General features: G+C 40.2%; 3 protein-coding genes across 8 annotated transcripts; all 3 read left to right on the top strand.

The window, feature by feature from the left end:
* Positions 1-6658: 6658 nt before the first annotated feature.
* Positions 6659-10976, top strand: COMMD3 (COMM domain containing 3). Of its 2 annotated transcripts, XM_008510645.2 has the most exons (8): positions 6659-7185; positions 8510-8621; positions 8725-8788; positions 8887-8921; positions 9289-9349; positions 9442-9498; positions 9592-9651; positions 10593-10976. In XM_008510645.2, the coding sequence occupies exons 1-8, from the start codon at positions 7047-7049 to the stop codon at positions 10650-10652; spliced, it is 588 nt and encodes a 195-aa protein (XP_008508867.2). In that variant the 5' UTR covers positions 6659-7046; the 3' UTR covers positions 10653-10976. The 2 variants fall into 2 exon arrangements, with proteins under 2 accessions (XP_008508867.2, XP_070457632.1); XM_070601531.1 differs by lacking the exons at positions 8725-8788; positions 8887-8921 and having other exon boundaries at positions 6909-7185.
* A 1048-nt stretch (positions 10977-12024) lies between these two features.
* LOC139080429 (brain acid soluble protein 1-like) lies at positions 12025-12829 on the top strand. The gene is made up of 3 exons (XM_070600832.1): positions 12025-12032; positions 12126-12331; positions 12477-12829. Exons 1-3 carry the CDS (start codon positions 12025-12027, stop codon positions 12827-12829), a joined length of 567 nt encoding a protein of 188 aa, XP_070456933.1.
* Positions 12141-22372, top strand: BMI1 (BMI1 proto-oncogene, polycomb ring finger). Of its 5 annotated transcripts, none has more exons than XM_070601527.1 (10): positions 12141-12468; positions 17267-17397; positions 17754-17850; positions 18447-18502; positions 18592-18642; positions 18809-18917; positions 18998-19043; positions 19477-19575; positions 19933-20013; positions 20106-22372. In XM_070601527.1, exons 2-10 carry the CDS (start codon positions 17286-17288, stop codon positions 20433-20435), a joined length of 981 nt encoding a protein of 326 aa, XP_070457628.1. In that variant the 5' UTR covers positions 12141-12468; positions 17267-17285; the 3' UTR covers positions 20436-22372. The 5 variants fall into 5 exon arrangements, with proteins under 5 accessions (XP_070457628.1, XP_070457630.1, XP_070457631.1 ...); XM_070601529.1 differs by lacking the exon at positions 12141-12468 and adding an exon at positions 12698-12944; XM_070601530.1 differs by lacking the exon at positions 12141-12468 and adding an exon at positions 16411-16523.
* The last annotated feature ends 449 nt before the right edge of the window (positions 22373-22821 follow it).

The raw sequence follows: 22821 nt of genomic DNA, 5'->3' as shown, positions 1-22821 counted from the left end.
AATTGGCAAATGTAAAATCAAAATTTCCAGTATATTTTGTTGAAAGAAAGAGTTCTTTGTTAATCAGAATGTTGTCTATAGAAATATATAAAACAAAATATATAGCTCTTTATTGATACCTTTGATCTTACAAAATGATTCTTCATTTCAATTCACAAATATTTTAATTACTTTACTATTTTAACTAAAACAAAAGTTTTCTTTTACCTCTGTTGACTACTCACCTATATATTGTAGTTGGGCCTGAGTTAAAATTTTCTGTCACCTTCAAATTTTAAGAAAAGCATATGAAAATTCAGAGTATTCCCAGGCCTCATTTGCCCGTGTATTTTCATCTACATTACTATTCTTTACCAAATTTCTTCTCATTTCTTGGTCTATAATTTATAGAGCACTGCAAGTCAAATGAAAGTTGCCAATTATCTGATTAATTTTGATTTAGAATACTGTTGCTCCACGTGATTCAGGCCTATATCCTTTAGCACAAAATAAAAAGAAAATTGAGTAATAACCCAGATGCTAGTAACTCAGGTCTAAGTTTCTAATTAAGCAGACTAAATTGACTGTGTATATTAATACAATTCTCCCTTTCACTCTGTTGCTAGTCATTGTTTTCTTCATATCATATGATATCAAAATGATTTTATAAATCTGTCTCCCCAATACCTTTCCCTATAGAATACAGATGAAAATGCTTACATAAAGAAATATAATTTTGAAAATAATACTTCAAAGCATTAGAACAACTATATTTATGTTTCAACCTTAATAAAGTGATCAAACAAAAACTTAGGGAGAAAAACCTGTCTGTGTGGGGAAAAATGGAAGTTTCATCTATTTCATTGGTACTTGTCTTCAAAAAATCTATAAAATTACTTTTTGAGCATTTACCATGGTGTGAAAATCAGTTATGTATAAACTATTTAAAGTATTTTCTGAATAGTTCTATCTATGGAAAAAAACGAGTGAGAGATTTGAACACAATTTTTCTACTAAGGCTTTTAAAAAGTACTTTTAACTGAATTTTGCATAAAATTGTTTCAAGTCTATGTTTAATTTTGACAAGGGAGGTAAAATATAAAATATGTATTCTCTTGAAAATAACATATTCAAAACAACCATAATTAAAACGCCAAATTCTTTAACCAGTATTATTTAAAATATCATAGATATTTCAAAATATTAAAACTCTTTCACCTAGGCCTTTCTTTGCCAGGTAAGCTCTTTTAAAATATTAATTTTGGGGTAAATATTTACTTTAAATGAATTAAAAGCACGTTTTGTACAGTTTTTTAAGTGTTTGTAATGTATTTACTTCAGATCATGAATTCTTATATTCTACACATAACTTCCTTTCTGAAATGTTTTATTTGATAAAGGATGCTCAAATCTTTCATTTTATAAGCAAGTACAAATTACTGTTACCTGAGTTTTAGTCTATAAAATACTCCCTTCATTTTTTTGTTTCCATATTTATTCTTAAAATTATATTCCTTTAAACACAATAAATATGAATACTTGTACATTATTTACATTTCAAAATGTAATATGTAAAAAAAGTACGCTCTCGAAATAGGAACTTGTAAAAATTATTGGCTTTAGACAATAATATTCTGCCGAGTAGGCTCATTGGTTCCATTTTTTTGCTGGAATTCATGAATCTGGCCAAAACTCCAATTTATGAAGTATGAGAAAATACAGTGTTAGATGAAATATTTCACAACCAGAACCCAAAAGGAAGGGAATCTGTTAGATATTCTTTGTTGTCTAAATGTAGGACATCTTGAAACTCATTAGGCTCTGGACATGACAGATGATCCTCCAGCCCGTCACCGTGGGGCTTAGTCAAATTCAGTAAAGCTAAGAGAATCTTCCTGTAATGGACTGTATCAGAGAAAACAAACAGTAAATAAGCTTTCTGTGATATTTCTCCTCATGCAGGGAAAAATTATATTCCATCCCTCTCTTTCTCCCTCCTTCCCTCCATCCCTTCCTCCCTTCCTTCTTTCCTTCCCTCTCTTTTCTCTTTCTCCTTTCTTCCTTCCTTCTTTCTTTCTTTCAAAAAATATTCAATCTCTCTCTTTAAAAACATACTAACAATTTAAAGGACAGTCTGCATACATATGGAAGAAGTAAGTAGATATATGCATCAAAGTAACCTTGTTTCAATGAGTCCTTGCCTCACTTTCTCTCCCTTACAGCTAAGCCATGGGTCATTCTGGCTGATACCAGATCAATGAAGTAGGAAATCGAAATGATGATCTTTATAATTTAAACAAAGAAAAAAATCAACACGCTGTTGAGGGAGAAACTGTGCTGATTATCTAAGCTGTCTATTTGACAGAATTTATTGGAGAATTGGCTAGCTTCTAATTTTCGTATCACTTCACTGGTGAAGTAGATATAAATTATGTGATTTAAGGAGTAAACTTGCTTTTTATAATCCATACAAAAGATAACTAAATTATAGTCATTTAAATCACTTACTGAATTTAAAGGTAAATTATTAGTTTTTATTTGTCTCTGTAGAGAAGTTCTAGACACATGATTCAACCTGTTCTTTTCTTATTAAATGTAATATGGATTATGATTGCTTTCTTAGTTTCTTTCTAATTTCTTTACCTTTAGATTAAAACTTGCTTTCTTCCCTTGGCAAATTGCATTTGTTTATTTCATTTCCTTTTTACAAATCAATTGCTCATTTCTTCCTGGCTGAAGACTTCACAGTTTTTCTGTGGGACTCAGATATTCCCATGTGACATTACTTACTTTGCTTCAAAATAAGGGATCAAACTTTCTACAGGCAGCCCTAAAGAGCACACACGACTTCTAACATGCACAAAATCTTCTGAAAACTATAGACTGGTTAGATCCAAAGATTTGATCTTTAAGGTTATCATTTGATTCTTATGTACATTCCTTTAATGTTACGGAGTTATCTTATTCTGACCCAAGTAGCTAACAAAATCATAGCATGATATTCTTGATGATAGCTCCTAAATTCCTCTTCAGAAATTCAAGATTTTTCCCCCTTTTTGGCAATATCTTAACTATAGAATTTCCTATTTGCAAAGTTTAAGAAAATTATAGTTTCCTAACTTCAGAAAATTCTTTGAGATTTATCTTTTTAAGAAATTCAATTTCCTAGTACTGTATTTAACCTGTTAAAATTTAGACTGAAAATATTTAATTTTGCTTATTGTTATATCACATTTTGAAGCTTATATTTGATACTACCCTGATACAGCTATTTGAAAATGAAATTTAAAAAATGGTACTAAATGATATAATACTACTTAAATACGAATTGTACCATTTAGTCTAATTGTTTTGAATAAAAGTTTTGAAGGAAAAAAATGCAAAACACTCATGCAAAACCACAAGCATGAATTTTCTAAGTGTTTTAGAGAATATTACATCACTGATTTTCATTCCTCTGGTTTCAGTTTCTTTAATGTAACTAGCATTTCACTTTCCCTCACATATTAAGGCACTAATTCCATTGAAATGAATTTGGGTTTTATCTAAAAGTCCACATATACAATACAGGCTATATTATGTGAAGGGAGAAAGGTTATATTTGCCTATAATAATTATTGTAGCAATGACCATGTATAAATTATTAGGGATTGGTTAAATTTTAAATTTGAAAATAAGAATTTTTTCTCCTCTGAATATTCAGTGTGCTGTGTTTGACAACATATGTAATGGAAGACAATTTTAAATGACTGAACTCTGTGATCATGAATGTGCAAAAACTTGACCCTTCAAATTCCAAGTGCCAATTTCTGCCTTACCAAGTTAAGATATTTAATAAAGGAAAAGAATATATATAGATTTTATAAATCTCACTGAAATAGTTTTGACCTAGACTCTCAAATGTCATGTATAACTAAGTTAAGTATTCTTCCCAACTATCCCTTTGTGGTTAAAATAGCTTTAAACTAGTAAATTCTATTTGCATTAACATTTATCTCAAGGCTTTAAGGTCAATACACATCAAAGAATCGGCATTACGGGGCAAGGAGAAGATGGTTTCTTGTGTACAGGAAATTTTGAATTGTGTTTAACTTTCTTCTCTCTAGGAAATGAGCATGTTTTCCATGGGCAGGAATCAAATAGAACACTACTAGAACATGCAGAATGTATGCCCGTTAAAATTTCTGGATGTCTCATAGGCACTTAAGCACATTGGCCTTTTTTTTTTCCTTCCCATGAATGTTCAACAAACTCTTCAATCTAAAGGAATACTTTCCTTCAGCTTTCTTTGCACAAAAGCAAAAGTACTTGTACTTATGCTATCTGAAAGAGAATACGAGAAAATATTTTACTTCATAAAACTAAACAAATTTACCAATGAGGCCTTTGGGAAATGCAGACCATATAGAGCCTGTGAACAACGCAGCACATTTTAATTGTACTCACAGTGCAGAGGCCAATATTAAATTGGTTTGTAAAACAAAATGAACTAACCAGCTCAAAGGATACAATGTATTTTAAAACACTTGTTTAAAATGATGCTTTCTAATTCTTGGAATAATTTCTAGATTCTCAAAAAGAAAAACAAATTTATTAGCACTATCTTAATATTAGCAGTTTAGAAGGAAAAATATATTATTAACAGGAAGATGTTTGAATATATATTTTGTTGTTTTCAGCTGCACATAATCGTTGTTTAAAAAGACTCTTTGAGGCCAAATTTAGTCTATTGGCTTTGAGCCTGCTGAATTTTGTAAAGTCTAGTGAAAGCTCTAACGCTGTTTTCGGTGATCAAAGCAAAAATTTTAAAGGTTTTTTTTCATACTTTCAGAATGTGTTCATACATAGTTTTTCTAATATAAAACACATTGATTTTATTGCTGCAACTAAGAAAGTCTACATCTGGGTAATCATGCCTTTTAATGATCATACTTCAATGTATTTCAATGGCTTACTTGTCAAAAACACACACTCTATCTACATTTAAACAAATACTTAATCCTGTGCCTCCTTCAAAGGGAGTTGAAATCAATGTACCTACGGTAGAGAAATTCAGTTTTTCTAGCATCAGAAAACATTAGTTAAAATTTTTGTGTGAGCTGGAAATGGAGCCACCACTTGGGCCTAACACATAAATATATTTAGGCAGAAGAGGACAAATGCCCTGTAAGAGAAAGTACTTATATATGTACAAGAAAGTAACATGACAGCTGTTATGGAAACAATCCTTGTGAATTTCCTAACTTTTATGCCCACAAACTCACAACCATTTAATTCTATTTACTTTCCTCTTTTAAAATAAGGTCTTCAAATCTACGCTCAAGCATTAATGTGTTCTTTTTCGCCACTAAACTGAGTCTGATTACAATTATCAATTCAAATTCTATCAGAGTATGAGCAATCACTGTTAAGCAAGGTCATAAAATACATGTGTAATAAACATAATGAGCTTGGGTGTTGTTAATATTGTTTAACACTTACACAACTCTGCCCTGTAAAATGTCCCCACGTAAGTCAGATATCTGGAAATGTTGCAACTGACATTTTACTACTGATGAGAAGCAAAGAGTTTAGAAAGAAAAATGAGAGATGAGAAGAAAAGATGAGCATGATTAATAGGTGTTTGTTTCATAAAGACTCTAGGGAGACTCTTAAATCCTTCACTGCTCCTACATGCTCACCGAAGTGAAGAGCTAGTTCACATGGCTTTCAAAGCTTTCAAAGGAGAACTGAGGAGTTACTGTCTGTTACTGATGTTAACTTATTCCATTTGCGTCCTGTTGTGAAATCAGGTGCTCTCTATGGATTGGTGCAAGGTTGAATGTTGACTGTATTCATTAGAAACAATTTGTTTTCAAATAAGCACCTAAATCATACCCAGAAAAGTGTTTCACCTTGAGTCTGTTTCAAATAATCGCTCCTAAAGACTAAAACACCTTTTTTTCTTATCCCTCCCCTCCACCCTAAAGAACTTGCATTTTGACTTTTTAAATTCTTTTGATCAAAAATGCATACTCTACTTTGCTTTGCGGTTTTTCTTTTAAAGAATCACTCTTGTTCTCCAACTTCGTAGAAATATAAAGGGGAAGTTAAACTTTATACAATATTTGAATCTTTAAATTGCGGGTCTCAAGAACAGTAATTCACTCCTAGCAAAAGTGTTGCCATTCCTAACTGTATTTTACTAAGATAACTGTCTGATATAAATATATGAAGTGTGTTTTTGAGTAATTAAAACTGGACCCATAGACGTAGTGAGTACAGCAGCACAAAACTTGTCTCAGTTTGCTTTTGAAAGGTATTTATTTGCAGCGGCATATAAAAATTTTAATTCTCTCCAGTATGGTCGTGAATGATTTATTAATCCCCCAACTATTGAGGTACAGTACGTACACATGCGCACTATAGGTAAGTGTGTGTGTATACACACACACCCCCTCCCCATGCAGGAAGGAATCAATTACCGTATTCCAGAAATGACAATGAAAAAGGGAAAATAAACAATTACATAATTAGAGGTCTACAGTTTCACTCACTGCTTGGGGAGGGGGAGTGGTTTAAGCTGTTGAGTGAAAAAAAAAAACCCCAAACCCCAAAAAACAACCAGTTGCCTTAAACTGGAGCGTCCCGCAGGCTTTCGCGCTGAGCGAGGAGCGGGGCAGAGCAGTGTTCGGGGGCGGTGGGGGCGGGGATCGCGACAGCTTCCAGCACCTCCCGAGGGGGTCCTGGAGGGGCCGCTCCCGCGGAGCCCCGCAGACGCTGGTGACAGTCCCGTTGGGCGCCCGGTGGCGGAGAAAGCACCGAGCGCGTCCACAAAGCGCGCGGGGCCGCCCCTGTCGCGGAGGCGCGGCAGCTCCGGCGGCTGGCGCAGAAGGAAACGCTGGACGGAAGCGGCGGCGGCGGCGGGCGGCCCCTGGGGGCGCGGGCGGAGAGGCCAGCGGGGAGGCCTCGGGCGGGGAGGCCCTCAGCCCGCGCCGCCGCCCGGGCGGCGTGCGCGCGCGGCCGATCAGCTGAGCGCGCGGCGCGCGTCACGTGGTGCGCGTGTCGAAGGTCACGGCGCGCTCACAATGGAGCTCTCGGAGTTTGTGCAGAAAGGCGTCCAGCGGCTGGCCGATCCCGGCTCCTTCGACTCCAACGCCTTCACGCTTCTCCTCCGGGCGGCTTTCCAGAGCCTGCTGGACGCCCAGGCGGACGAGGCCGTGTTAGGTAAGCCGCTCGGCTCCGAGCTGGATCGGCCTGGGTGGCGGGGCGCTCGGAGAAGAGGAGCGAGCCCGAGCGAGAGGGGAAAGCCCCGGGAAGAGGAAGTCTCCGGGCTTTGCCCTTCGCTCCGGACGGAGTGTGCGGTGCTGGCTTTGCCAGGACCCGGAGCGGACCCTGAGCATTGTTCCCTCCCCGGTTGGCACCTGCACACAGCCAGCTACACGTTCCCGGCCTGATTTCCCCTCCCAGTCTCTTTGTTCCTTTGTAAAGCCCGTGTTCAAGTCTTGTTTGTGGCCTAAAACGCGAAGATTTTCAGCCTGGTCGGAGGCAAAGGCTGTTTGACACTTGGACTTCATCAGGGGAGCTCCCTGCAATGAAAGCTTTCAGGGCTGGGCTGGCAAAAGTTTTAAAGGGTCTGTTTGCAAAGGAACTCCTAGGTCCAGTAGTGTTGACATTTTCCAACTTAGAGAATAGCTCAAGTTCCTCTGATGACTCCAACACTCTAGTTCTTATGTTTTGCCCAGGTTCCACGCCTGGAACCTTAAAATAGGGTGCACAATGTTTTGTTCCGCGCTAGTGACCAGGAGGCGAGCCTCTTTTAAGTGGTCCGGTCAGTGATTGCGGAGAGCGGTGTCAGTATGGATTGAAGGCGTATTTTAAGACAGATCGCTTTTAGATAATTTTCTTAAATATAAATATCCCAACAATTCAAATTTTTGTTTTTTTCTGTAGTTTCATGAACTAAACACTTGTACAAAAAAGTATGAAAGTGGAAGTTCTTTAAACGAAAATAGTAACCACCACCTGGGTTAATCTCAAAAAAAAAAGGATGGCTGTCAAAACCTGAAAATATTTTGAAAATTGTGTGTTATATTGTGAACTGGTGCCTCCCCCCCATATATTAATGTCCAAGGAGCCAGTTAGCCTAAAATTAATGGATATTTACAGGGAAAGTTTATTCATTCTTAAATTACACCATGTAAAATATCTTATTTTCCCCTGAGTTTACTCCATCCAGCGTTAGAATGACCCCTGTATAGTTACTTTTTCTTGCGGACTGTAATTTTTTTTAAAAAAGTAAAAATGTAAAGGCAAAATAAAGAAGATAATTGGGACCAGGTAACAGGAGAATTATTGGTGTGTGCTCTTGATCGTTTTGCCATTGACCTTGTTGCTCATCTCATTTACTTAAAATTGCCAGTCCTTATAGTTGAATTCTTTTTGTTATCTTGTTTAAGACAGTTTTTACCCAAATTAAAATATCCTTTTTAGAAATATGACTACAGAGAATTTATTATCACAGGCATCACTGGCAATTAATTTATTTTAGATCACCCAGACTTGAAACATATCGACCCAGTGGTTTTAAAACATTGTCATGCAGCAGCTGCAACTTACATACTGGAGGCAGCAAAGCAAAGTGCTGACAAATCAACTCTAAGGTACAGGATTTATTTAAATATCCATTTATTTTCAAATAGTTCCTTTATGATTCCAATTTCAGTTTTTAGAATGGAGACTAAACTTTGGCTTTTTTTCCTTTAGCACTTATCTAGAAGACTGTAAATTTGATAGAGAGCGGATAGAACTGTTTTGCACAGAATATCAGGTTACTTACTTAAAATTTTTTAAATTAACAATTACTATTTTTCTTCTACTCTGTTTGCAAAGATGTGTTTTCTTTCTTTCTCTCCCCCCCCCCCCCAGAATAATAAGAATTCCCTAGAAATCCTACTGGGAAGGTAGGTACTGTATAAGGTGTCAAGCTGAGCCACTTTTCAATTGGAGGTATGAATGGAGAGTGCTGGTGTGAAACAAAACAGGGCAAAAAAGCAGGGATCTTGACCAAAAGAAAAGGGGCCAAAGGGCAAGTGAAACAATTGAAGTTAAGCTAATGTTTTTAAAGGTAAAGTTTATTGAGATAATTTTTTAAACGCCCTTTTACTACTCAGAACTTGAAAATAAAGTTTAACAATGTTTTAAAATTCAGAATGGATTAAAATTGTGTGTGTGTGTGGGAGGTGGAAGGTGGACACCGTTCTTGGGGAAGATGAATACTGAGAGTTTTCCGGTAGATGTTGTGTACAAAATTATCATTGTATCTTTCAGTATAGGCACGTCTCTGCCTCATATAACTGATGTTTCCTGGCGTTTGGAATATCAGATAAAGGTAAAGTTTAACAAACTGTTCTCTAGGGGGATTTAGGGAACTTCTTAAAAAATAGACTTAGAGACTGAAATGTATGTGTTGTGTTGTTTTAGACCAATCAACTTCAAAAGATGTACAGACCTGCATATTCGGTGACCTTAAATGTAGAGGTATTTATACATAAACCCTGTGTAGAAATGAAATGTGTAATGAAATTTAAAATTTCCTTGGTTTAAATAAACAGTGTTTTTTTCCTTCCTTAGAACACTGATTCCCAATCCCACCCAGAGATTAGTTTTCGTTGCAACATGGAACAGTTACAGGTACAGTATTAGGATCTGCCAATATGTCTGTCTTTTTATAGATGTTTAATTGAGGATTATGCTTATGTAAAGTTCAAAAGAAAAATAATCTAACCATGTGTCAGTAGATAATGAAGGTTGATTAAGGATTTAATGGGAAGGGTGCTTCAAAAGCAATATTTTAATGTGGTCTTCACTTTTGAAATTAAGCTGTTACTAACAGAGAATTGATCTATATTTGCTGTTCCCTCCCATTAAAATAAACTTCTGAAGTGTATTATTGAGTGTAAATTCCTTCTATTTGTGATGAGTTTGATCCAATAGGACAAAGCAAAATTAAGAGCATGTCTTTGAAAATGTCTTCTTTGGTTTCAGAAATTGAATTAAACCTTCAAAACAGGGTTTTTAAACAGTGGTTTTAAATGACTTTTTATAAAGGAGCAAGTATACATAAGATTCCAAAACTGTTTATATTGCCAATGTAAGACTGGGGACATTCAAAACTACATTGATTAATGGCCATGACAACGAATGTATTTCTTACCGCCTAAAAAAATGAAGATCATTACTTGAAATTTTGATGAAATTGGATTTATCAAAAGGCATCTCCTGCAGAGTCGTTTTAATATAATCAATCAAACTTTAAACTTTCAGAAAATGTGAACACAGCATAATCTTTGTTAGATAACTTGAGAAATTTAATTTGATATACCTTGCCTGTTAAAGAGGGTTCGGTTAGAAATCCTATTTCAAATCTGAGGGCAAGTAGCCCATTTGAAGGTGAAATATTTTAGAGGAAAACCTTCTTTTGACCAACAGTGGTTTGTCAAAGGTTAAAATCCTCGTGAATTTTAATCTTGTTTAGAAAGTGTCTCCCGACTTTTTTCTTGCATCTTTCTCAAACTTGGATACTTCTTTCTTGTGTTTTATTCTAAAAACGTGGCATTAAATACGTCTTTTAGGACTTAGTGGGGAAACTTAAAGATGCTGCGAAAAGCCTGGAAAGAGCAACTCAGTTGTAACCTGGGGAAGTTAACGATCTGCCCGGGTCTAGAGGAAGACCAGGAACGCCTTGCCATCGGCAGAAGCGTCGTTGATGCGAGCTGGATGTCCTCCTTTTCAGTAGAAACCCTTTTCCTTTTTGGATTTATGTTACTCATCAATTTTGACACTCTTATTTTTTTACACTTGCGAAATGTAAGTGGAGGGTGTAGGGAAATTCTGCTTAAGTATTTGAGTCATCTTTAGTGTGAACTGCACATTGATCCCATTTTGATCTTTTTCAAGTCTAACAAAAGGAGGTAGACAGTATTACACTCTGAATAAATAAGTTGTTCCCACAAAAAGAGTGGCGAGAGTGTGTTTGGATTTGAGTTTGTGTGTTAATTATTACTTTGAAGACATAGATACGATTAGCGTTAACTTTTGACGATCGCCTTTTCTCTGGATTAGAGTTAGGCACGGGGGAAAGGATGCGATCTCCGGGGTTTGTGGAAGACTCCGGTTTCGGGACTCGGGGAGCGGGCGCGGGGGCCCCGCGGCGGGAGCCGGCCCGTCCCGTTACCTGCGGCGGAGGGCTCGCCCGCAGCCGGCCCCTCGCGCGGGGCTCCCAAGGCCAGGCCGGCAGCCCCCGCGCCGAGCCCCTGCCCCGAGCGAGCCGCTGCCCGCGCGCGCCCCGCCTCGGCCGCCGGCGGGCGGGGAAGGGGCCCGCGCGGCCGCGGGAAGGCAGGGGCGGGCGCTGTTGTTTCCGCGAGCCCAGCTTGGGCGCAGGTTCCGCGCTGCGACGCCGGAGCCTGGGCCGCAGCCCGCGGGGCCGCCGGGGCCGAGCGGGGGGCGGTGGCCGGGCGGTCTCCCCGGCGGGAGCCCGGGGACGTGTGCGCCGCGGGCGGAGGCGGGCGGCGGAAAGAAAGAAATAACGGGGGGGCGGGCGGCGCTGCGTGCGGGGCCCGAGCGATGCCCGCGCCGAGAGCAGGGTGGCGCGTGTGGCGCGGTGGAGAAATGTTTCCGCGGCCGCCAGCACCGCCGCCGCTGCGCAAAGCCCGGGGGAGGGGGCCGGGGCGCGCGGCTCGGAGGGGAGGGGGCGGCCGCGGGCCCGACTACACCGACACTAATTCCCAGGCCGCCCTTAAGGAATGAGGGGGAGCACGTGACCCGGTGGGGGGGCGGCGGGGGGAGGGGGCGGGCGGACTCTGAGCCATTTTGGAGCCGGTGTCAGTTTCCACTCTGCCTTCAGCGGTGCATTTTTTTTCCACCCTCCCCTCCCCCTCCTCATCCTTCCTCCCCTCCCCCCGCCTCTCCGCACGCACACACACGGCGCCCCCCAGCCGCCCTCCTCCCCCCCAGCAACTATGAAATAATAATCGTAGTATTAAAGGCAGAGATCGGGGCGAGACAATGGGGATGTTGGCGAGGGAGCCCCGATCCGGATTAGAAACACCTCCCAGCCCCGCAGAATAATACTGATCGCGCCCCCTCCGCGCGCTCCCTCCCCCGAGTGCGGAGCGGGAGGAGGCGGCGGCGGCCGAGGAGGAGGAGGAGGAGGAGGAGGAGGAGGCCCAGGAGGAGGAGGCGTTGGAGGCCGAGGAGGAGGAGGAGGAGGCCGCGGAGGAGGAGGAGGCCGAGGCGGAGGAGGAGGAGGAGGCCGGGCTCGGGAGGCAGCATGAGCCGAGCGCGGCGGCCGCGGCTCCTCTCGGCTGCGCTCGTTGCCCATTGACAGCGGCGTCTGCAGCTCGCTTCAAGATGGCCGCTTGGCTCACATTCATTTTCTGCTGAACGACTTTTAACTTTCATTGTCTTTTCCGCCCGCTTCGATCGCCTCTCGCCGGCTGCTTTTTCCGGGTACGTAGGAGGCGAGGCGCCTCCGGGACGGGGCCGGGGGGCGGCGGGGGCCGCGCGGGGCTCGGGCCGGCCGCGGGTGGACGGGGAGCGGCCCCCCCCGCGCCTCGCCCGCGCCGGCCGGGAGGGCGCTGACAGCGTGGGCGCCGAGCCCCGCGCCGCCGCCCGGCCGCCCGCCCGCCGGCCCCGCGCGCCGCCCGCGCCCGCCGCCCGCGCGCGCGCGCCCGCCGCCGCCCGCCGACTCCCGCGGCGCCGGGACCGACCCGCAGCCCGCGCCGCGCCGCCGCCGCCAGCCGGGCTCGGCGCCGCTCCAGCCGCCGCCCGCTCCAGCCCCGGCCGCGCCGCGCGCCGCCCCACGTTTTAGTTCCTTTCTCCCCCGAGCGCCCCTCTACCCCCTCGCGACGCACATGGCCCCCGAGAAGAACACTCGTATTTGCAGCCTCGGCGGCTCGCCCGGCCGCGGCGCCCTTTGTTGAGAGGTAGATTTTGATGAAGCGGGGACGGGCTCCTGAAATCGAGAGCTGCTCGGGTCAAGTGGCTTCCCTCCTCTCCCGAAGAAAGGGCTTTTGAGGGGTTTAAACCTTCAGAGAACGCCCCCATTTTATAGGGACGGGTAACGTGGGGGGCGGCGATCCCACCGAGGTGGGTGTTAGGCTGGAGAGAGCCCGGACAAAAATGTTATTAACTTAAGTTGGAGGGACACTTGTGTGAAATTGGATGGCTTGTAAGATGGCGGTTGCCAGTTGTTTCTAAGGTCTCTTGCATTTATGTTTAAAATGGTAAAGTTTTCGAGGTGCGATCTGTTGGGAGTCTGGGACAAGTTCTCTAAACGTTGCTCGGGAGGTGCTCCCTGGGAAGTGGGCATTTCAAATTTGGAGCTTTTTTTGGAGTGATGATGGTGACTGGACGTTAGTGTAGCAGGAGGTTTCCTTTCTTTCTTTCCTTCTTTAGCCCCTTTTTCTTTTTCTCCTTCTCGGAGACTGTAGTTTTTCTCTCAACCTCTGCGATGGGATGCACCTAGAACCATGACTGAAGCCCACTGCGTTTTATAGGTTTTGCTAAATGTCAAAATAGGTCATGTAGAAAAGAGATGCTTTGGGAAAGGAGCACTAAAAAGTTGATTGCATATGTTTACGCAGTCTTTTGGGTTTGACAGCATGATGGCATGATCTTTTTCCCAGAGATTTACAGTTAATAATTGGAAGTAAACAAGTAGAGGGACTTTGATCATTCCCAATTGCAATAAAAGGATTTAGTGGGCTTAGTGGTCACGGTTCAATATTTGAAAGAGAAGGATGTATTAACCCCTTCCCTTAAAGTAGGCAAAATTCTAGGCATATTTATCCAAATGCAAGAGTAGGTGGGTGGTACCTAGAATGTTATGAGTAGTTCAACCTATGTTTTATGGGAACCTTAACCCTCAAGTTCTGGAAACACCATAAGCTACACTAAAGACTTGAAAGTTAAGGATGCAAATTGTTGACAGTATATACTAACTTAGGAGACTATATTAACATTTGAGGTTGAATTTAAGTAGGCTGATCAGAATCCCTTGGAGATTGATTTTATGAGCAAATTTATAAATTTTTTTAATACTTGAATTCATTCCCATCTGCCCCAAAGTACAAAGGTGTTTGAAATCAGCTACCTGTGCAAATTATACGCCTAGTAACAGTATCTTTAAAGCCATATAAAAGTTACTGTGTATGAATGTGTATACACGCACGCACACATAGACAGGCTTTTGTAAGAAAACCGAGCATTTAATTGCAGTTGGTAAAGCCATTAATACTCTACCACCAAGTTCTTGGATGGGCATTAAGTGCCCACATAGGCAGAATTCTCCCTACGAGTCAAGTTAACCCCACCTTTACCCATGCTTGTGTTGGACTGTGAGCTCCAACTGGGGTTATGGAGTTCTATTGCGTTTCTTAGATTTCAGTAGTTGAGCTGATTGTTAACATAAGAACTTGCTTCTGTTTTCCTTCATTTTGACATTACTGGTGTTAGGCCTCCAACTAAACTGACAGCCCTAACTGAGTACGTTATAATGGCAAGTTTTAACTCTTGAGTCTTTTTACCATCGTGTCTTTCGTGCATTTTTGCTTGCTTAACTTGCAGTTTCTGTGTTGGAACCCAGAAGGTTTTCATTTCTAAGGCGCAAGAGATTGTTTGTTAAACCTTATCAAGCATGTCAAACGTTTTGGAAGTCTCTATTAGGTTGCCAGTACTTTCAAATGGTATAAAAAGATAAAGAACTGATTTTTTACCCAAGTAACAAAGTGATATTTACTAGCATTATAAAAGGTAATAGGGTTGTGGCCACATTCTTCTGAACTGAGGTAGAGGAGTTGTGTGAATTAAGACTGAAGATGAATTTGAAAGGGTTTTGGTCAAGTACATGTGACTGAAATGTTCAAAGCCAACCAGTGGCTAACCCTCCATTGAGGTTTGATTGTTCTATGTGTTAATATCTGTGTTGGTTTTCTGTAAAGCAGAGGAGAACTAAAGGCAGCTATTTTTCTTGAAGCCCCTTCCTAGACTTCATGATCAGTGGCATTATGTGATGTGCTTTCACAAGGAGACAGAAGTATCACCTTGTTAACTATCTTTCTAGGAAAGGTCCTTAGGTTTCACAAGGAGAGTTTTCTTTAAGAACCAAGAAGGCTTGTCTTTAATCACCAAGGACAATAGATTGAAATATTGCTGCTCTTTAGGGCCACTGCTCCACCTACAACTCCTCTGCAACCCTACTTAGATTTATCTTAATAACATGTTGACAATATTCTTCTGAACAAGTAATCCAAAGATAACTGAGGAGTCACACGTGGAGTTCTCTGGTTGAAGTCGCTGGTTGCCACTGTGGTCACTTTCATAAAAGAGGCTTTGTTTTGTTTTTACCGTTTTTTTGGTACTCTGAAGCTTTTAGTTTCAGCCATTGAGGTATGTTGATTGGTATTTCCCTCTACTGCATTAAAATTCCCTAAGAATTAAAACTTGAGATGCACCTTTCAGTTTCCCAAGTTCCTAGATTTCTCTTCAAGGCAGCTTTGAGAATGTACTTCAGACAAGCCTAGAAGCTTAGTCTTATTTCAGGTTCTGAAATGAATGAAGAGGGGGTAGGAAAGGCATTTTTCAAGAATACTACGCGAAGTAATTGACTTCCCTGATTGTCCGCTGGTGTATTGTTGCTGACAGTTCCCCACCGTGACTTTTCTGTAATATATGGTATCTGTTGGGAATGTATGGTTTCATCGTGTGGAGGTCTGTATGGAGGTTAGGCTGAGAAAATGACATTTGTTTTTCTCTCCTCTCGTTGCTGTGGGTTGACAAGGTGTTGATTTAGCGTTGGGAATGGGCTGGTCACAGGGTTCTTTACATATTGTCACTATCGTACCGATTAAAGTAGTTTTTCTTGCCTCCAGCATAGTTCAGATGAAACACAGGGCTTTGCCCCCTCCTCTTCTTGTGAAACAGATTTCAGTTTTCAGCCTCTCCAAAACTTTGTATCGCTCATCTAATCTACAGGAGAACTTCATATTAGAGAAGAGAGCTTTAAAGAGGTTCAGTTCAATAAACATCTCTGCAATTTGAGCCCTGACGGTTTCGGGCTAAGTGCACAGTTGGCAATTCTCAAGGATCCCTCCGTGAAATTTTTGACCTAGTGATTTCTAACAGGAGAGACCAAAAGAGTCAAGATCTGAAAGAAGCTCTTCGCACCGAGTCGACGTGGAAAGAGGCCCCCAAGAGTGTCCGAAATGGCCGGGAGCGCGGTGTGCACTTTCCCTTCCCACTCGCACGCTCCGGGGTCCCCCAGGCTGCCGGCCGGGGCGCCGCGGGCCGCGGTCCTGCTCCCCGGCGCCGCGGGCCTCGTGGGGCCGCCCCACCCCCGGGCCGCGGCGCCCGCACCCCACCCCGCCCCCGCGCCGGCCCCGCCCCCGCGCCGCGCGGCCCCTCCCCCGCGCCCGCCGCCGCCGCCCGGCCGCCCCGCACGCCCGCCGAAGCTCCGGGCTCGGCCCGGCTCCGCGCGGAGTTGCAGCGGTGGCCGCATGCCAAGTGTAAGTGTAAGTTGCTATGGAAACCCCGACCAAGGCGAGTTCCGAATCCGGAGCGAGACGGAGCCCCGGGCGCCGCCGGATCCGCCCCTCGCATCCCGGCCCCCCGGCGTCCGCGCGCTCAGGCCCCAGCCCGAGGCCGACTCGAGGTGCTTCTCCTGCGGCCCCGGCACCCAGCTCCGGAAATGCCAGGGATGCAGATAGAGCCGAATTTGTTTTCCCTTTGTATCGAGTAAAAACGTGCCAACTTCTGGTTGCTGGAACCGCCTAAAACAACAGGAACCCCTGGGAAGCCAGGGCATGCTCCCGGATTTTCGACTGAAGATCCGTAAGGAAGTTTTACAATAAATTGGGAGACCTGGAACAAGCCCTGGCGGTTGGTAAATATCTGCGGGGACTGTGTGGCGTCGGCAGCAGCCGTGGGGCTGCTAGGCTGGAGGACAAATGGAAGAAAAAGACTCGAATACTCTCAGCTCCCAGCCCCCACCCCAGACCTTTTCTTCTCCCTCCTGGAATTACTTGAGGGACCAGAAGTTACTTCAGTTGGATCCGTTTTCACCGTTTCAGTAGAATTGATTCGTCTGATTAGTAAACGTTTTCTGTAGAAAACGTTGGGACGGTCCGGCTGTACAGTGTTAAACGAGTTTTATGAAGTCCTCAGCGTTTCAGAGTGCACAGTTACTAGGAGTTGCGGATAATTCACTTCTCTTTCTGTGAATTATGGCCAATCTTTCTGTGTCTTGCAGGATCTGTTATCAAGCAGAAATGCATCGAACAACCAGAATCAAGATCACTGAGCTAAATCCCCACCTAATGTGTGTGCTTTGTGGAGGGTACTTCATTGATGCCACGACCATAATAGAATGTCTACATTCCTGTAAGTACAAAGTGTCACACCTTTTTCGTGTTATGTATATTTAACATTTCGTCCTGAAATTTGAAAACTAACAATTCCAGCAATCCTTGAGAGTGTTGGTACCAAATGACGAAGTCTTTTTCTTGTCTTGCATTTAATGACTTTTTGTTAATACATATTTAATAAAATATTATTGTGTAAGCACAGCCATGCAATGTATCAGTGTTCTCGCGATATTAATTGAGTGAGTTTATTTAATTGGAAATTCTTTTTGGCTTTACCATTTTGCTGCTTCTAGTTCTCTGTTTCTGACACTAATTTTAATGCTTTAGAATCTAATTTCTAAAGTTAAAAACTTTATGTGTTTCCACTTCTAGTCTGTAAAACATGTATTGTGCGTTACCTGGAGACCAGCAAGTATTGTCCTATCTGTGATGTCCAAGTTCACAAAACCAGACCACTACTGAATATAAGGTAGGGAAATGTTTATAATCGTTGTTTGTAATTGTTACTGGAATTCCATAATTTAGTGAATTTACCCTTGAATCCCACCTCTTGTGTGCTTTGTGGAGGGGGGCCTTTAATTTCTTGCCATTTTAATGATGACTAACTTTGAACAAAGTTCCATATTATTCAAGTAATTTTGAGGATTTTTAACCATCTTTTAAATGCTGAATTACTTCTCCAATAAAGTATTGGTTTATTGACTTCATGACAGGCAAAAGTGAACGTATTAAAGAGCTTCCATTCTCTGCTCTTTATTTTCTTTCATATTAGCTAATTTAGTAACTTGAAAGGCAAGATGCTTTTCTTGACTCCGTGAAATGTGAAGAATTTATTAGTGAATATAAAATAAAGTATTTTTTTTACTAATTTAAAAGAATGCTGCTACCTAAAGAACTTTTATTCTCATAATTCATTGTTATCCTGTTGATGTAGTTATAGACAGAGTCACTATCAAGTAAAATACGATAGCACAAAGAAAACAAAGAATCTGTAATAGTTTATGAATGCTTTTAGTTTTTGCCGTCTTAATTGATAGGTTACTTTTCTAATTTCTTCTTTTTCAGGTCAGATAAAACTCTTCAAGATATTGTATACAAATTAGTTCCAGGGCTTTTCAAAAGTGAGTAACTTGCTTTAAAATGAATGTTAAAAAAGTATTTATTGGTTTTACCTGCTATGCCAAATGTTTGTCTTTTTTCCTGCCTTTAGATGAAATGAAGAGAAGAAGGGACTTTTATGCAGCGCATCCTTCAGCCGACGGTAAACTTTTTGGAGGGGGGAAGACATTTTATTTGGAGGGAGAACTTAGTAGCCAGTAAATTATTAAAATTGAATTTAATCTGAAGTACCATTTCCATTCTCCTATATATGATATTTTAATTAAATATTTATTTTTTTTAAATTGAATTTCAAAATGTCTTTATAGCTGCCAATGGCTCTAATGAAGATAGAGGAGAAGTTGCAGATGAAGATAAGAGAATTATAACTGATGATGAGATAATAAGCTTATCCATTGAATTCTTTGATCAGAACAGGTAAATTCTTTAGGAAATGTGTTTTATGTTAATCTGTTTATTGGATACATTGTTCCACTAATAAATTATCTTTTTCTTAGATTGGATCGGAAAGTAAACAAAGACAAGGAGAAATCTAAGGAGGAGGTATGTTCCGTGTCACAAAAACATAGAAGGAACATTGTTTGGATTCTAGATTTTATGAGGGTGTATCTCGCCTTTTAGAATATTCTAGGGTCAGATGATGCTGTCAAATAGAAGAAAGTTGTCATGTTTGATGTTTGAGCGACCTATATCCCATAGTTAATAGATAGGATTTATTTTATATGTGATTATTATTCTTACAAAGTATTTTAAATAATTAATGTTTAATGCTTTGATATACATAAAGTTTCCTTATTCTATCAGGAATCTGTTCATTTAGTATTTATATAGTAAACTCAAAGTGTAGTTGAGAATTTTATCACATCCCTGCTTCGGTATTTGTACCTTTTATCATATTCAGGCAATCTAATTGAAACTCTTTTCTTTTCTGATAGTTAGGAATTAAAAAAAATTACTTTTCTAACTATACTCGTAGGTGAATGATAAAAGATACTTACGATGCCCAGCAGCAATGACCGTGATGCACCTGAGGAAGTTTCTCAGAAGTAAAATGGACATACCTAACACTTTCCAGGTACCTTCTTCATAGTCGTCATTCATTTTATTTAGATCTCTTTCTTAATTCAATGACTCTTTTCTTTTCGGATTCTGAACCCAAAAAAGCAACAGAATTTTTTTTTAATTTAGCACTTAATTCAGAAGTATCTCTTACAGTTTGGTACGAATTCTGTTTTATGCTATGAAAACAAGTTCCGTAGTAATTTCAAGAAATATTTTTCCTAATTTGAAGTTTCAAGGGGGAGTCTTTCTTTGTCCAAACGTTTGGAGAAAATGTCTTTGAAAACATTTTTGGATTATATTTAGATGACCCGAAAAAAATCTAGATTTACCTTTGTGATACTTAATAATTGAAAATATTATTTTTCAATAGATTGATGTCATGTATGAAGAGGAACCTTTAAAGGATTACTATACACTAATGGATATTGCCTACATTTATACCTGGAGAAGGGTAAGGAGCCTGTCTAATACTTGCAGATTATCGTGGTAAACTGTTTTTAAAGAGTTAAGACTGATTTTTTTTTTTTCCTTTTAACTTTGTAGAATGGTCCGCTTCCTTTGAAATACAGAGTTCGACCTACTTGTAAAAGAATGAAGATCAGTCATCAGAGAGATGGACTGACAAATGCTGGAGAACTGGAAAGTGACTCTGGGAGTGACAAGGCCAACAGCCCAGCAGGAGGCATGCCCTCCACCTCTTCTTGTTTGCCTAGCCCCAGCACTCCAGTCCAGTCTCCTCACCCTCAGTTCCCTCACATTTCCAGTACTATGAATGGAACCAGCAGCAGCCCCAGTGGTAACCACCAATCCTCCTTTGCCAATAGACCTCGAAAATCGTCTGTAAATGGGTCGTCAGCAACGTCTTCTGGTTGATACCTGAGACTGTTAAGGAAAAAAAATTTTAAACCCCTGATTTATATAGATCTCTCCATGCCATTACAGCTTTATAGATGCTAATACATGTGACTATCGTCCGATTTGCTTTCTTTTGTAGTGACATTGAATTTGGCTATAAAAGATGGACTAGATGTGATATTCATATGGACGTTAATTGAAAGGAAAGGTTGTTCCTATAAAGAATTGGTTTCTGAGAAGGCAGGCAGGATTTTTTTCTGTGTGTTAGGAAAGATGTGAAATGGTTTCTGTAACCATTGTTTGGGTTTAAAAATATTCTGCAGTGGATATAAACATTGGGCCATAGTTTGTTAATCTCAACTAACGCCTACATTACGTTCTCCTTGATTGTTCTTGTTATTATGCTGTTTTGTGAACCTGTAGAAAACAAGTGCTTTTTATCTTGAAATACAACAAACGGAAAGAATATGCATAGAATAATGCATTCTATGTAGCCATGTCACTGTGAATAACGATTTCTTGCATATTTAGCCATTTTGATTCCTGTTTGATTTTTACTTCTCTGTTGCTACGCAAAACCGATCAAAGAAAAGTAAACTTCAGTTTTACAATCTGTATGCCTAAAAGCGGGTACTACCGTTTATTTTACTGACTTGTTTAAATGATTCGCTTTTGTAAGAATCAGATGGCATTATGCTTGTTGTACAATGCCATATTGGTATATGACATAACAGGAAACAGTATTGTATGATATATTTATAAATACTATAAAGAAAATATTGTGTTTCATGCATTCAGAAATGGTTGTTAAATTCTCCTGACTGGTTCGACCTTTGCAGATACCCAATGTTTGAGCCTTATCAGCATAGAATATTTTTAATGTGGCTATCTAATTCTAAATTCTGTTCCATTGGAAGCAACTGGCAAATCATCATACTGACTTTCTCTAGTAATAAATGTTTACTTTTAAAATTAATTGTTTCGGTAAAGAAAAACTTTTAAGGAATTTGAAAATAGTGTCTTCATTTCCCATTGCTTATGATGGAATCAGTGTGTTTTTAAAATGTATATTGATCACTATAACTCTAAAACAAATTTTTAAATAAACCAGCAAATTGCTGGAAGAAGGCATTTTATCTAAAATTATTTTAATATGTGGTATAGCAGTAATTTCACATTTAAGAGTTGCTTTTACAGTTATAAACAATGGCATATGCCCTCTTTCTAATGTCTGGAAATAGAAGCAATTTATTACGAGCTTCTACAGGTATTCATTTTTAAATAGAGTGGGTATGTTGAATTTAAAATATGAATAACCCCAACAATTTTCCATTTGTGTTTTGCTTCGGTCGAACTTGGTGTGTGTTCATCACCCATCGGTTATTTGTAAGGGTGTTTATTCTATATGAATATCGTTTCATGTTTGTACGGGAAAATTGTAGGTAAACATTTCATTGTCCCCAGTCTGCAAAAGAAGCACAATTCTATTGCTTTGTCTTGCTTATAGTCATTAAATCATTACTTTTACATATATTGCTGTTACTTCTGCTTTCTTTAAAGATACAGTAAATGAAGTTTTATGAAACCACAAAATACATATATTTTTATTTTGACCTAAATTTGTACAGTCCCATTGTAAGTGTTGTTTCTAATTATAGATGTAAAATTAAATTTCATTTGTAATTGGGGAAAAATCCAATAAAAAGGATATTCATTTAGAAAATAGCTAAGACTTTAATAAAAATTTGATATGAAAAGCACAATGTGCAGAAGTTTTGGAAACTCTATTGTGGATTACAACAGGTAAAAACTACAGAGAATCCCGTGCTGTCTTAAATAGTGATGTTGCTAAGAAGTACATGCTTTGTTGTATAATTGCTTGAAAGCCCAATTGAAAGATGTATCTGTTTATTTACTCTACAATCTTTGAAGTAAAAGTTACCCATGTTTGCCAATTTTGGTGAATTTAACTCATTTTTCTAGGCTTTTCTTCTCAAGTTTTTCATGATGTTATCTAAGACAAAGAAAAGTTAATTAATGGAAATTTCAAGTGATTTTTACTTTGGATGATCATGTATATAAAAAATATTTTTCAAAGGCTACAAACTTCAAATGCTAGTGGACTGCTACTTGACTTACACAAAACCAAGTTGTAAGATCAACATGGAACTCAAAGACTTTCCATCTCAACCTTTTTGTGATGGACTCATTTTTGAAATGACTTATTAAGATATCAGATATTGCATTTGTGTCTTATTTAACACTTTTACCATACTTGAAAACGTGTCCATTTATCTAAGTTGAAGGAAGATTGTTCCCCCTACTCAATTGGAAAATTGCTTGAGTGTTAAAGGCTATTTCAGCTAAAACTTCTGTCTTTTAGTAAAACAGAAGAAAGATTATA

Source organism: Equus przewalskii, chromosome 30 (genome assembly GCF_037783145.1).
Source record: "Equus przewalskii isolate Varuska chromosome 30, EquPr2, whole genome shotgun sequence".
In the NCBI taxonomy this organism is placed as follows: domain Eukaryota; kingdom Metazoa; phylum Chordata; class Mammalia; order Perissodactyla; family Equidae; genus Equus; species Equus przewalskii.
The sequence above is the reverse complement of the archived record's forward strand: the minus strand, read 5'-3'. Positions and strand labels throughout refer to the sequence as shown.